The 16,361-nt window shown below is 34.0% G+C and overlaps 1 protein-coding gene across 1 annotated transcript; it reads left to right on the plus strand.

Moving 5' to 3' along the window:
• The first annotated feature begins 2,365 nt into the window (after window positions 1-2,365).
• On the plus strand, window positions 2,366-3,775 carry LOC140804429 (gibberellin 3-beta-dioxygenase 1-like). Its single transcript, XM_073160456.1, has 2 exons — window positions 2,366-2,999; window positions 3,127-3,775. Exons 1-2 carry the CDS (start codon window positions 2,509-2,511, stop codon window positions 3,746-3,748), a joined length of 1,113 nt encoding a protein of 370 aa, XP_073016557.1. The 5' UTR covers window positions 2,366-2,508; the 3' UTR covers window positions 3,749-3,775.
• Window positions 3,776-16,361: the final 12,586 nt, after the last annotated feature.

Below are 16,361 nucleotides of genomic sequence, written 5' to 3' on the forward strand. Positions count from 1 at the left end.
AATCTTTTAAACATTTCAATAAATTTCGATTTCTAATTTCAAAAAATTGGCACCAAACTTAACCACGTGAAGAGCGTATTAATTTTAAATAAATGATAATTATGCATGTGAATATGCCCTCTGTGACACGCATGTCCCTTCTTAAAACTCAGTCTCATCTTTATATCAAACCTAAAAATAATTTTTACAGAATATATAAAATTTTAATAAAATATTTCCCACTTGCATTTATCGTACACAATATGTACCTACATTTTTATTTTCTTAAGTGGGAATTTTCGGGGAAAAAAATGTAAATGAAATTTACAACAAAATGTAAGAAAAGGCAATAGATAGTGGTTGCGGATACGATTGCCCCAAATCCTATATGTGAAAATGAAGTCTCAAAATGTGATATTGATTAAGAAGTCCACTTCGTCAATAGGGACAAAATTGTTAAATCAAACCCACAAGCCAAAAGGGTTTTTTTTTCATCTTACTCATGTGGACATTGTCCCTATGATAGGATGGATGACCAAGATTTGCACATGCATATATAAGACCCATTTTTTTTTTTGAAATTGTATGTCTGAAAAGATCTTAATGAAGAGAGGACAGTACCCACATAGGTAGGATCTCAGATACCAGCCAAAAGTCATTGGGATATTTATTACCAAATAATTACATAATTTACGGGGAGTTTTGGGGAAACCATGAGTCATGTTGGCTCTACATGACAAAATCTCCCTCTTAATTTTTTTTTTTATTCAAAACAATCATCGTTTGTCGATAATCACGTTGCACTTTAATTTAATTTATATTACTAAATAAATGTCTAGATAGAGGACAATGTCTTCCTTTATTATCTTATCGAAAACTTTACAAATTAAATGTAAACAAATAACGTTCTGTTTTTTTAAAAAAAAATTGTTTAAAACAAGCATTAACTGTTAATGTTTTTTAAAGGACGAAATCCTCGGTGCTTCAAACCATTGCTATACTTTACTTAAACAAGTCTCGTTTGAACGAACTGTTATAAATTAAACGCACTAAATACTACATATAAATAAAATAAAATATATCACAGACAAAACATTCGATTCATCTATATTTCAAAAATAAATCGACAATAAATTACATTTTTAGCAAGATATATGATTAAAACAATATATTGATGATTTTTTAAACTAAAAAATAAACGATTCGCTTGTTTTTTCTATGATTTATTGTATTTTATTAATACATAAAATGCAGTTATTTTTTAATCATTATTCAAACGGGACTTGTTTAAATAAAACGTAGGACGGTTTAGAACATCACGTATAACCGAGGATTTCGTCCCTATTTTGTCATGTCTAGGCTCAATTAGCCCAAATTGAGGATTGGAAGATGCAATTCTTTAATAAGGATGTGAGCCTCCTAGCGCTGTAGCCATATCCTTTATTCGAGTGAAAAGGAAAGGACACATCCGTCATTTCACCTGCATGAATGGTGTTTTCTGGTAGCGAATGGGGAGGCTATTAGGGCCAAGTAGGGAAGAGGTGATGGGGATGTTTTCCTGCTTGAGGACAAGACAAAGGCACATGGAGAAGGGATAGGGCCCTCTTGGAGCCCTTCCATAGTAGTGGTGTGATGTTGAAATGCTTCCTTTCCTAATCTATGCACAGGGGTAATATGGTCATTGACCACTAGCAAAATTTGCCTAGTCAAAATATATGTCCTCTTAAGAAAATACCCCTAGTATAATTTATATATTGAAAACATGTCAATTATGCCAAAATATAATTTTTTAAGGTAAAAATTTGTGTGAAACTGTCTCACGGGTCGTATTTTGTGAGACGCATGTCTTATTTGGGTCATCCATGAAAAATATTACTTTTTAAGATAAGAGTATTACCTTTTTATTATTAATATCGATAGGAGGATTGATCTGTCTCACATATAAAGATTCGTGAGACCGTCTCACAAGAGATTTACTCATATTTTTATATTTACCCTAGTAAAAGTTTTACCTACAAATCCCCTCAATTTTTGGTATCCTACACATTTCATTTTCAGCTTTCTAATTTGTGCAATAATGAAGTTGCCAACAAAATAGTTCAATGGTAGAATCATCGGTATTTCCATACAAGTGTAAAAATAATTTATTTAAATGAAAAGAATATAAGAACAATAGGACAACAATCAAGAAAAGCACTAAAATTATCCTTAAAAAAATGCACACTCCACAAAAATACAAACAACAAATTCAAAAATCCATGAGTGAGTGGTGGTGAATAGTCATCATCCCCCCTCCATTTCTATATAAACACAATAGACAGCACCACAATCTCTTACACCACATTTTCTCTACAACTTTTCACACACTTCAAATATATCCTAACCAGCTAGATTCCTATATATACACATCTTGAATAGTACGACGACTCTCAAATCCCAAACCCAAACCTCAATTCTTGCTTCTTTAATCAATAATAATTAAAGAATCATAGTCATTCATTCTTTTCCAAAATTTGGACACGAAAAACCATGCCTTCACGAGTACTTTCGGATCCCTTTCTAGCACACCCTGTCCATCCTCACCACAAATTCTTGGACCTGAATTCGATCAAGGAATTGCCCGACTCCCATGCATGGACGACGACAAGGATCCTTGACGAGTGCACCTCGTCCGGTGGGACGTGCGATCCCGAATCCGTCCCTATCATCGATCTTAATAACCGAAATGCCACCGAACTCATCGGCCATGCATGCAAGACATGGGGTGTGTTCCAAGTCATTAACCACAATATTTTTAAGAATTTTCTATATGAGATTGAGTCGGCCGGAAAGCGGCTTTTCTCCCTGCCGCTAAATCAGAAGCTTAGGGCAGCGCGGCCTCCGGATGGTGTCTCAGGTTACGGGGTGGCTCGAATTTCTTCCTTCTTTCCGAAGCACATGTGGTCCGAGGGGTTCACCATTGCAGGATCGCCCCTCGAACATGCTCGCCAACTTTGGCCACGTGACTATCACACGTTTTGGTGCATTCTCGTACTCTAAATCAATGTCTTACGATTTAGCTAATCGATCGGATGCAATATAATGACGTTATATATTTATAATTTCCTGAACATTATTTTTGATAACTTGGATTTGTAAATTTTTCAGTGATACAGTAGAAAACTACAAAAAAGAGATGAACAAATTAGCTGGGCGCCTGATGTGGCTAATGCTAGGGTCATTGGGAATAACAGAAGAGGACTTAAAATGGGTCGGTCCGAAAGGCGAGCCTGAAGGAGGATGCGCAGTATTGCAGCTGAATTCATACCCTTCTTGTCCGGACCCAGAGCGAGCCATGGGCCTAGCCGCCCACACCGACTCCACCATCCTGACCATTCTCCACCAAAGCAACACCAGCGGTTTACAAGTCCTCCGAGAGGGTGGCAGCGGGTGGATCACGGTGCCGCCCCATCCGGGAGCGCTGGTGGTCCACGTTGGGGACCTCATGCACATGCTGTCGAATGGGTTATACCCAAGTGTTCTCCATCGAGCCGTAGTGAACCGGACTCGACGCCGGTTATCCATCGCATACCTGTATGGACCACCATCAAGTGTCAAAATCAGCCCACTTCCGAAACTAGTTGACAATTGTCACCCACCACTCTACAGGGCCATCACTTGGAGCGAGTATCTTGGCACTAAGGCCAAGAATTTCGACAAGGCACTCACATCAGTACGGCTTTGTGCTCCAAACCATGGAAACGATCATAATAGTGTAAAAGTTGGATGAGAACGAAAAATTCTTTTGATATCACATACCGTGGCTGAATATTTTGGAGACGATGGATATATATTTTTAATGACGTGTGTACCCGCTAAAGATTATCTTTTGATGTTTATTATGTAATCTCAGTATTAACGTAATAATCTGCAAACTATTCAGGAAGATAAATTACAGTAAGAAAAACAAGATTCAGGTTAATGTACGTACACATATAAAAATCGAAAATTAATTTACATGGAATCGTTCCAAAAAGCAAACAGTTTTTTTTTTTAAAAAAAAAACTATCCTTCACAATCAAGAATAGATACTGACAATAAAGTTCAATCAAATCTAGGAATAAGGTCCAAAAAAGGTAAAAAAGAGAGGGAAAAAAGGTACTTTTTGAAAACCCAAGCAAACGACGACACATATGCCGAGGTTTCCTACTCCCCGGTTATAAAGGAAAACCTTTCCCTACGAAGAACAGGACAGGGGATGAGGATAAAAATGGTTAAATCATTGTGTCATACCCCATATTGGAAAGATCAGGGAGACAAAAATCACTGCGAAAAATATATTGCAAAAAAATAAAAATAAAAAGATGGGAGAAATTGTTTTAGCAAGAGGCCAAGAACATTGGCCGCAATTTGTCACGTTCCGCTTTATTTTTTTGATGTATCTCTGTCCCTCTTTTTCAGTAGGGAATTTTTTAGGCATTATTATTGTGGAGACATGGTGACAGTACTTGCAATGCCAAGCAGCAATTTGTGGTTTAAGGTGTATAGTTTCTTCCCGGAACCATGTGCTTTCCTTCACCGTACATAAATTAATAATGGAATTATATCAAGAAAGAGGGTACCTGCTACGGTGGCCAGAAATTTTTTCAATGTACAAACCGATTTTTTTATTTTTTATTTTTTTATTTCAGTTCCAAGTCCATAATAATAATAGAGGTTTTTTTTTTTTTTTTTTTTTTTTATAATTCCTAAACTATGGGGTGGGGAGGGCTCGAATCCGAGCTACTTTACATGGGAAAGAGGGTGAGACCACTTGGGCTAAAGCCGAGTCTCAATAATAGAGGATCTTAAATACTCGATTTCACGTATTATTTCAGTTGGAAACCCCGATTGGTATGAACATATATATGTTCAAATTAGCTTTTATAAGTTTAAGGAAAAATAGTTTTTTAGTCCATTAACTTCTCTGATTTTTGGGTTTGATCTATTAATTTTTTAGATTTTAGTTTTTATATGCTAATTTTGAATTTTATGTCATGTTAATATGATATCCGATGTGACATCAATATTTTTCGATGTTCATTTTTCAGTATCATGTTTTTACTCCAATAAAACAAGATTAAGAAAATCAAAATTAGAACACAAACAAACATTGAAAAAATAGTAGAGCAAAATACAAAATAAAAAAATTAGTGGGAAAAAATTATTTTCTCAGAGTTGTAGTATAGTGTCCCAAAACAGTACACGTAAATCTCATGAATGATTGAAATTATTTATTTATTTAATTAATGATTTAGGTTATGCATGCTATGTGTTTAAATTTTTTTAAATGTATATATGTTTATTTTTATGCAATTCAAAATGTTATCTCGAGTTTTAGTTTTTGAGACGAATATACGATACCGGATCGGGAAAGAAGACCGGAGACGATTGAGGTGCTAAAATTTAATGTTATATTTTTATTTTAAATCAATAATTTATTATTTAAAGAATTTATGAATTTTAGCATTTAAGGGTCAAATTTAATTTATCGAGTGAACCAAAAGAATGTTAAGCATTTTAATTAGCAAATTTTGAAAAGTAGGGGATTTAAATCCTTTCACTCGAGACATAATATTTTTAATTACTTTATATATTAATTAATTAGTTTTGTTAGTATTTTGTCAAATTGTGGGATTTAATTACTTAGCATGACATTTAAATTTTTAATAAAAGTTGTAATTAAATTTAAATTACCTAGTTTTTTTTTTTGGTGTTAAATAGGAGGATTAACCCTAGCTCTCTCTCACAAATCACGCCTCACACACACTAGCAAGCACACACAATAAAGTGAAGACTAGCCTAGGGTTTGGGGTTTTTGGCTTCCTCTCATACTAGCCACCTTACTGAAGCCTTAACCCTAGTTTCCCTGAATATTTTCGTCACTTTTGATGCAAGAAAGCTCACCAAATCGTTCTCCATTCGACCTCCGTCTTCTCCACGTCGATATTCGATAATTTGTGCGTTTAAAAGAAATGGCAATGGCTTCATTCTATTTAAAGCCTTTATCGACAATACTAGCCTTATATATTTCCATTTTGCCTTTTAAATCGCTCTTGTTTTTAAATATCTATTTGCAATCAATGAGCTTCGTACCGTAAGATCTCATTACATCATCGTCCTTCATGGACTTTATCTCCTCATTTACACCATCTTCGACTTTTGAGAGTTAAAACATTCTATGGCTTGACAGAAGTCTCACTAGTTAAATTTTTTTATCAGTGTCTCTAATTGTTTGCATAGATTCATTAAATGAAGCAATAACATTCAAAGAATAAAGATTATTGTATTCTAATAAAAAACCAGAACCAACCAATTTAGAATAATGAAACAAATTGAATATTCCATTTCCACATGAACAAGAATAATCGAATTTGTCCAATGCTGAAATAAATATCAAATTCCGTCTAAAATACGGTACAATGAATGTTTCAAAAAGATCCAAATATATTTCAGTCTTCAACATTAATCCAAATTTTCCTATTGCCTCTGTGAGAACCCAAATTTTTGGACATATAATTAATTAAAGATAGACATGTTTAAGAATTTATTTTTGAGTTATAATAAATTCGAAAATATTAAATAATACATGGTATTAGAAATTTCAAGCCAATAAATACATGAAATTCAAAATTCAATTCAAATCATGTATTAAATTCGAAATAAGGCTGTATATCAATCAAATTTAGAAGAAAATATTACATACACTGCAGTTTTTTTTAACAAGGAAGCATATCAATAGTTATGGAAGGAGTATCTCGATATTTATAGAAGGAGCATCTCCCAATTTCGGAAAGAATATCAATCGAATTATGATAGGATTTTCACCTCACCCCTATAAATACCACCCTATAACATTCAACATTTAACCGTTCCGAATATGATTTCATATGTGTTCAACAATATATCCAGATTTCAGCAAAATCCAACGGTTAGTTTTATGTTTATAGCCTTCGGAAGAAAACTGTTCAGATTTTAGGCGAGAAACAGCATACCTACGGTTTTTCGTCCATAAGCCGGATAAAACAACTTCAAACCCGATCTCCACCGTTCAGAATTTATTTGACGTACTTGTGAACGTACTGCCAAAGTTTGAGGCCGATCCAACGGTGTAAAAAGGCGAAGGAATTTTTAAAGGCGTCTGATATTTCGTAGATGTGTTGCTACGTTTTTGAAGTGTCGGTTGGGTGATTCTTCTATTATTTTTGAATTCTTCATGTTTTCTTCTAGTCTAAGGTAAGTGGACTTGTTTTAAATCCTTAATTTCGGTATGTGTCTTCTTGTTTTAGAAAAATTCGGTCGAGCACCGTCATTCTGTACGTTGTTTTTGTACGATTTTGGTACGTTTACGTATTGGCACTGTGAGGATACACTGAAAATGGGTGGGAATCCCAACATATGGCCCTTCACGGTGGGATAGAAACGTTTTATGGCCTCGTATCCTTAGAGGATTAAAAAATAGGGGCTGATATCAGTAAACCATAGAAGGTGGAAGAATCGCAGTGCTGTTATGATATGAAATGATGATATGTTATGAAAAGCATGATATGTTTACGTGTTATTTTCGAAAATTGTGTAAATATTTTTATGTTGTGCTAGAACGGCCCCCACTTGCTGAGTGATGGCCATATCACTAACCCTTTACTCTACTATCCCCAGATAAATAAGAAAAGAAAACCGAGGAAGATGAACAAGACCAGTTTTGGTTCTGATAATAAGATGATTCAAGAAGTTTATTTTAGTTCTGACTTAGTAAGTGGTAAACGCTTCCGCATATTTTTTTTTATCATTTTAAGAATCTACATTGTAAAGACAATCTTTTTTATTATGAGAAATAAACTGGTTTTTGGTTTATACTGTACTATGATGCTTGTTGTTTTTAATTGTGTGGTTGTAAAACAACGCCGGTGTCGACTAACCCCGGTCACGGTGCGTGACAGCCTCAACATCAACTTTGCTGTCGTCACTAACGTGAATGATTATTTAGCATCATTTGGTTTTCGGCAACCCAAACAGCCTTGCATAGACACACTGGTGTGATTGTTGCACCAGAATCTATCCACCATGTATGTCTAGGCATTGAAGTTAAATTAACTTCACAACACATTATATTCAGAAGCATACATTTTTTAGCACGCCAAACGTGATAATTTGTGCATTGCTTCTTTATATACTCATCACTGCCACAGAAGAACACAACCAGTACTTGAGAATCACTAGGATTCTTCTGTTGTTCTTCGGAGGCTGTGTATCGTAGCTTCCTTATCCTTCATTTTCTTTTGTTTATCTTTCAAGGAAGAGTTATATTGAACGCTTTATGTCTTGTCTTGCTTCAACATTTCCTCTTCTCGAACACAGTGTGAGATGAGCTCATTCAGAGACCATGTATCTTTCTTACAGTTATAACTCACCTTAAGCTGATTGAACTGTGAAGGAAGAGATAACAAAACCAAATACACCACCAAGTCTTCAGAGACGTCAAGATTTAGTGCTTTCAACTTTGAAGCAAGATGAGATATTTTCATAATGTACTCACTTATATTGCCTTTACTCTTGTACAGAATTGAAATGAGGCTTCTGATAAGTGTATCAATTTCAAAATTTTATAACGCACCTTTTTTCGAGGTCCTAAAGGAAATTCTTAGATGTAGCAATGTAACTAGACATAATCAAACTTTTATTCCCGCTTCTTCCGTGATAACAAACTACACTCACTAGCTTTATGAAAAAATAAAATAAAATAATGAACAAAAATACTCTAGGGAATAAAATGACATGCTTTGGGACTCATCAGGCATCCGCAGGTGCCCATCGTCTGCATGGTCTAGTGGCAACATCTTCTCTAGGGATGTAAATGAACCAAGTTGCACACGACCTATTCTGAGCTCGACTCTGTAAAAAGATCGTTCAATATTGTTCGTTAAGCTTATCGAGCTGAGCTCAAACTTGATTTCGAGTTCAACAATTTTATCAAGTCGAGCTCGAGTTTAAGAATATTCGGCTCACAAGCTCGCAAGCTTAACTTGTTTGTTGGGCCTTGAATGTGCATTAATAACTTGAATTGTCCTATATCGAACTTTGAGTGTAAGGGAAATGATTGAAAGAATATAAAATGAAAAGTCTACCCCCTTAAATTCTCATATCTTAGTTGAATTTTTAGCTAAGAATCCTTGACGAGCTCGAAAACGATCTTGTTTAATTAGCTAAAAAATGAGCCCGTTTAATAAGCTTCGCTCGAGCCAAACTCGTTAAACATGATAAAGAGCTATCAACAAAAAGAGTTTAAATTATTACGAGCTTAAAAATTTTAAAATAAAATGAGTTCATCTTGGTCCCACTTCAGCCCTCCTTGATTTAAAAAAAACAAAAATCATATGTTCACACACTAATAATCTATGACAAGTGTCTTAATGGATTATATTGATTTGAAATTTGGTCATCGCCTATGCATACGGTCGAATAACTTGTATAATATTATATGAGGAAATCACATCACATTATTACAATTTTAATAATCTTTCGTTTGATTTCCGACATACACTTAACAACACGAGAATAATTGGCAAGATTTCCCGCAGAAGATTAATGAAAAGAGTCTTAGGCATTGATGATTATCATCAACAACGTAGAATCCCACTAACCAGCCTGCACCATGTCACATAGAGAGTCCTACCGACAACCCACCAGTCTTGTAAAATTGGTTCAATATTGGACAAGGGTCAAGCAGAAGAGTCACTTTTCATCGTAAACGAAAGATAATAAATTCAAATTCGAATTTGAATTTTTTTCCGGTACTAAATCACCACTACAAGAAAAATATTTTCCGCAGCACGTCATCAACAGCGTGCTTTTACTACTTTTCACGGCGTGCACCCATATGTGTGTTGTTAATTATGTTGCACTTGATACTATGCGCGCTGCGAAAAGCCCATATACGCGCTGCGGAAAACCATTTTTGTTGTAGTGCACATTAAATACTCTCCATCAACTAAAATTCTCAGTCCGACCCTAGTTTTGTCCCATTATCAACAGTGGCACAAGCAATACTCCCACTAAGGAGACAACATAGATTCAAAAAAGGCACGAGATGATTCCATTTTGTGGTTTCATTCTCTCTAGAAACAGAGACAGGTAGTACCCATCATATTTTTTCCTTTCTTTTGGCGTTTACGCTTTATCAGAAAGATCCTATTATGCTTAACAAACAACAATAATGCACTCAATCAACTCTGCTAAATTCTTCGAATACTGCTCAACACTAATCGTTCAATTTATTTTTTTATGTTACATTGAAAAATATCCCAAATATATCCCCCACTCCCACCAAAAAACAAAAAGGGAATAAGCCAAAATAAGAATAATGGGAAAAAAAGTTAAAAGAAATGGTCCCTTTTGCCTCTCTTTCCAACTTTTAAAGATATGAATAGACAAGCAATCTATATAAATTATTAAAAATTTGCCATGGGATATACTGTGAGACCCCGTGATTTGATTAACATTAATTATGTCGATTATGGAAATAAATCTGAAAATATTGCATTAAAGTGTTGATGGCACTTGTGTAAATAAAGTGAAAAATACTTGATTTAATTTTTAAGGGTAAAATGATTATTTGATTTAAGGAATTCAATGGAGCCTTGCTTGAATTTTTGTTACGTGTATTCTCATTGCCTTGTTTTTTTTTCATATATATTATAATATTAAATTTGTTCCATGTCATCCTAAAGGCCAAGGAAAGCAACTCCCGATAAAATTTGCATGTAGGTGGACATGTCACCATGGATATGCATACACACGTGTCCATATATATATAGACACATATATATATGGTTACATAATTGTGTTTAGCTATTACAGAACCCTAAGAGAGACGAGGCTAGATTTTCTTCAAAATTTCGATGAAGCCTTATCAGTCTTGAATTGAATTTACAATCTTCCTCTTGTTCAACTAGATTTGATATAAGGTATGACATCGCAGATTCTGAGATATAAATATATGTTCTGATATTTAAATGTTAAGTAGAATATGATTATTGAAATATTATCTTTTTTTTATCAAGAATCAACAATAGAAAAGTTCATATTTTAGCTACGAGTATGTTCTTGAATGCACTTAAGTCATTAAATGATTATGTGAATGGTAAATATGCTCTTAAATATTATTTAGGAGGATATGTAATCATTAATAAATTGGACAGGGAAACTAACTAAATACTCATTTAGTTTATTTAATAGGTAAGTTGGTTGCTCAGTAATCAAATAGAATAAAATTACTGATTCGTTAATAAAGTATGAAATGACCATATTTAAAGCTTGTAGCTTTTTCTATTTCACTTTGTTGGAAATAGTCTACCCATTTCATTAACGATGTAAATTATTTTATTAGGTAGACCGATATTTCGTATTGGTATATTTCAGTTCAACCACAAATCCACAGATTATAAGGTATGTTGCGACCGGTAACATACGACAGGTATCTGTATTATATGATATATGTTGGATTGATTTGATTGATTGGATTGGAATACGTGTCTATGTGCCTATTTGTTGATTTAATGTGTCATACATGACATGGAGATTGGAGTGTCGATGTATAAAATAAATGTTTTGTTAACACACATCATTTTATGCATACATCGATACGTGACATACACGTTGAGCTATGATCCTTGGATACCCTGATATGATTTGATTGGATTCCGGGGTTTGTGAACACAATCGCTATGCCGGTATTATATGACCCGTAAAGCATAGACAATTGTGGCCCCATATGATTGGATATGAGATGTGGGATTGACGACGCTTCGTCGACGTTGTCATATGTGTATTCCCATATCGGCCGGTGTGCCAGCTCGAGCATTGATTTGATTTGATAGCGATTCGATTGATTCTGACATGTGCTCAGTGGATGGTCATTTGACCTGATACCTCCACGACATACATGCATTGCATACCATATATCATTGTTTAGATATCTGTGGTATATATGATTGGTTGTTCCATACGGAGCTTTGCTCACCCCCAAGGGGGGCTGTTGTTGTCTTTGTGTGTGGACAATGGCAGGTACTCCAGGATATCAGGAGGCCAGAGAGGGCACTTCTGGAGGAAGCCACAGCTTGGGCTGAGGTTTTTGTTTATGTCTTGTTCCCAGTATATATGTATATGTATCTATATACCGGGGCATGTCCCGAGGATATGAGATGTTTGTATGTGATTGATTACGTGTGGGCGTATTTATGATTTGAATTTAGATACTATTTTTAGTATTTAAATATCAGAAGAGATATTTTGGGCTCATTGTAAAGAAATTTTAAACCCGTTTTCCGCTGTGATTAATTAAACCCTAATCAGATTGCATTGTAATAACGATTAGGAGTTAAGGGCCCCACATATACCCCCACATTTGTTTATTCCAAAGAAGTCCACTTTATGTCAGATGCCACAATGATATTAGTGTGTTTAATTTGCACTCACGAATAAATTTTGAATTGAATTATTCTGATTTTTATTTGAACTAGAAATCCAAATATATATGTTCTATTAATTAAATATAGATCAAATTTTACTACATGCATGTTTAACAGTGTTGATATTTTGGCCTTGTAATCTTTTTGCAGAAATCTGGATTATGTAACTGTTGGGTTTGGCCCAACTTTATCCGAAACCCAATAACCTAAATCCCTTTTCCTTAAAGTCTTGGCCTACTAGATTGTTACGTCTCATATTTTAATACCTATTGTTTCTGAGGAGCCAAGAGAGAGAGTGAGGCGGAAGGTAGTAGCGGGAGATTGAAAGAAATCTGTTGTGTGCACTTCATTTTTCTTTTGCGTGTAGTTCTCTTTGCTCGGTGCATGTGAGATCTTCTCTTCTCTTATTCTTCTCTATTCCTCAAGAGATATAAGAGAGTGTGTGTGAGATTGGAAGCTGCCATCGGTTCCTTCTGCTATCTCGATCAGTATCGTTTCCAGCCTTGGTTGTTATTTGCCTACTGTACGTGGTGAGCTGTGTACTAAAAGGCTATTTACTTAGGATTGAGTTGGTTATCAGTAACCGGGGTTTGATCGAGAAACCTTTGTGGTCTTCGTCTTGGTTTACTGCGTATTTGGAGAGGTCAAAATCAGTTTGTCTGAGCCTCGTTTTATCCTAACATATCATATTGTATTGTTTCTGGTTTTGGTGATAGTTACAGATCGGCCAGCCAGCCATAGAAGGTACGAGATGATTGATGGACACCTAGCAATAATTTACTAATCAAAAGATTGTTGTTTTAGAGAACATGTTTGGATATCTAAGAAACAATAAAAAAAAATGGAAAAAAGCATCTTGTAAATTAGTCATTGTAGAGTTTTGATCATTTAATTAGGCAAAACTTGATATTAGTAGAATAAGTCTTTTTCTTCTTTTTTTTTTTTTTCACATTTAGTCCGTTTATCTCACGTAAGTATTGACATGGTGCAGAACATGCACCGATTTATGCCTACAAAAATTATACAAAAAATGCGTAAAAAAATAATCTACCAAATTAGAAGACCAAAACTCTATTCAGGTCAATTTACGTGATTACTTTTAGAATTTTCCGAAACACATAATCAAGACATAAAATTTTCTTGAATTTCTCGGAAATCTGAAAGACATAACTCGAAAAAAATAAATTTATAACACTATTTTACAATCAAGTTTTTCGGAACCAAGAAACAAACAGGGCTTTTGTTTTTAATATGAATACGACTGATCCTGACAATGTATACAAAAGACACTGTCATGCAGAGTTGTCGATGGGCATTTCATCATCGCAATAGGTGGCTTCTCGTCGCTTATCAATAATCGTTCATCCAACAGATGTTCTTTTGCTTTATAACAAATTATTGAAGATCTTGTCACATCCATCGAAAGTATATTACAATTCATTTCACGTAGGCTGAATATAAATTTTCCATGTAGTAAGTATACATATTCGTTATGAATAAAGAAAACAGCCCATCAATCTTTTCATTGAAAGAGCTACGATTTAATATGAGGCGCAAAGCAAAGCGCATGCTTTATCGAAATAAAGCGCGTTTGACACAAATTTTAAAATTCAACATATATAAAATATTTTATACTGTTTAAATTAAATACTTTCACAAAAATAAAAAATAATATAAATAAAAATCCATTAACAGATAATGTAGCATAAATCATAAAAAAAAATCTTCAATCATCTAAAATTCATTAGTAAGTCGTAAGTGCATCATATATTAAGGAAAAAAATTTCAAAAATCTAAATCATCAAATTCATTTTCATCATCCCCAATTGTATCATCATCATCATCATCATCTATAGAAGCTGAAACTCTATATTTGTATACTTCTGATTCCTCATCGTTTTCACCAAAATCAATTTCTTCATCCTCTTCATTGTTATAACGATGGATAGTGGATATTCTTTTATACGTATTTATTGTACTAGCTGCTGCTTCTTTTGTAGAGGATGAACCTCGAGATCTAAAATTATAGACATCTTCATCAACCCCAAAAGTTCGTCCAACTTCACCTAGGTCAAACTATCATTATCATACAGGCGATTATTTTCGTCATCACCATTATTATTTATTACCATCAACCATTCATTACTATCATCTATATCAACTATAGACATTGGATCAATCATATCATATCGGCGCCTCAAAGCACTATTATACTTGATATAAACTTAATCATTCAATTTTTTTTGCTCTCTCCTATTTCTTCTTTTGGAATGAAGATGTACATCTTTGATACAAACTAATTTTAGCTTTAAAGTTTAAAATAATAAATTCATTTTATATTTCATTAAATACTAATATTAATACTCACATGTGCAAACACACTCCAATTTCGTTCACAAGCATATGAGCTACAAGTAAGGCTAAGAACTTTTACCGCGAACACTTGCAATTCGGGTGTCGAACACCCATAAGCCAGCCACCATTCCACTGGTAATTTTGAAACAAAATAAAAAAAATATTAAAACTACTACATATCAATTATCATATGATAAAAATAAAATATTGATTACCTGATGATTTTTTGTTAATTTGTCTAACTGCCATGGGCATCCCAAAAAGTCTTTAATCTCTTTTGTACATTGGCAATTGGTCCATGATGTTATCTTGTAGCTAATCATTTTCACATATCTTAGCGATACATTTATACAAACCCATTACAACTTCATTATCATTTTCTATATTAGAATCCGAATAGCAGAACTCCGAGTTTAAGAAATGTCCAGCAGCATGTGAAGGTCGATCGAGTTGTATCATCTAGCTATGATCAATTATAGCAAAAATATATTTATATTTATTCTCTTTGTGATCAAATAAGGCATCAATAGTTTGTTTAGCGCGATCAATTGCCTCATAAATATAGCCCCATTGGAGGATTTGTTTCCCCATCAACCAATCGAAAAAATTTCACCACAGGGCCACCCACTTCAACAGCATAAACGACTGTATTCTAAAATGAAGGTATTAGTATAAACTCTGCTGTCCATTTACACGGTGCCTCCTTTGCAAATCTACTAGTGATCCATTTGTCAGATGTAAACATTTTTTCAAATTTGCCTTGTGATTTTGAAACTGATTTAAAGCCAAAAAACAGTTGCAAAACAAGTTTTTCCAGCTCTAACCATATCTTTCTGTCTCGTAAATTATCTCATCATGTTTAAAACTTGGGGCCTGTTACATATATATCCATTAACCATCATTTCTCTTTCATATACCTTCTTCAAGTGAGAAAGTTTAACAAAATCTTCAAGCATCAAATCTAAACAATGGGCAGCGCATGGAGACCAATATAAGTGAGAATATTGTGCTTCCGAATGACGTTCTGTTCATTAAAATTTAAATACAATATACAAATTACACATCATAAGTTATAACTTTAATTTAAATAACATAATAATTTTATATAAAGTGATATGACTGATATAAAAAAATAAAAATTAAAATCATACTAGTTAAAACATTTGCACTTGCACGATAAGTAACAAGTTGAACCAAATTCTTTGCCCCAATTTATTGCACATATTTGTCGAACAAATCAAGCAATTTTTCATCCAGGTGATAATAGTTTGACCCATCCACTGATTCTATAAACACAGTCCATCTAGGACCATTTTCCGAAAAATTAATCAATGTCCTATTTGTTCTATCAGTCCACTCATTTGCCATCAAATTGCATCCATATTCAACATGTTCATCCGTGTATTCTTTCAATATCAATTTTGTATATTCTAACTCTTTTTTAAGCATGTAACTCTAACTTCATGATAAGTAGAGGGCTTCATTCCACAACAAAATTGTCCAAAGCTTCAATAAATGGTTTAAAACTATCATAATTCACGA

The sequence above is a fragment of the Primulina eburnea genome, chromosome 11 (assembly GCF_022965805.1).
Source record: "Primulina eburnea isolate SZY01 chromosome 11, ASM2296580v1, whole genome shotgun sequence".
Classification (NCBI taxonomy): Eukaryota; Viridiplantae; Streptophyta; class Magnoliopsida; order Lamiales; family Gesneriaceae; genus Primulina; species Primulina eburnea.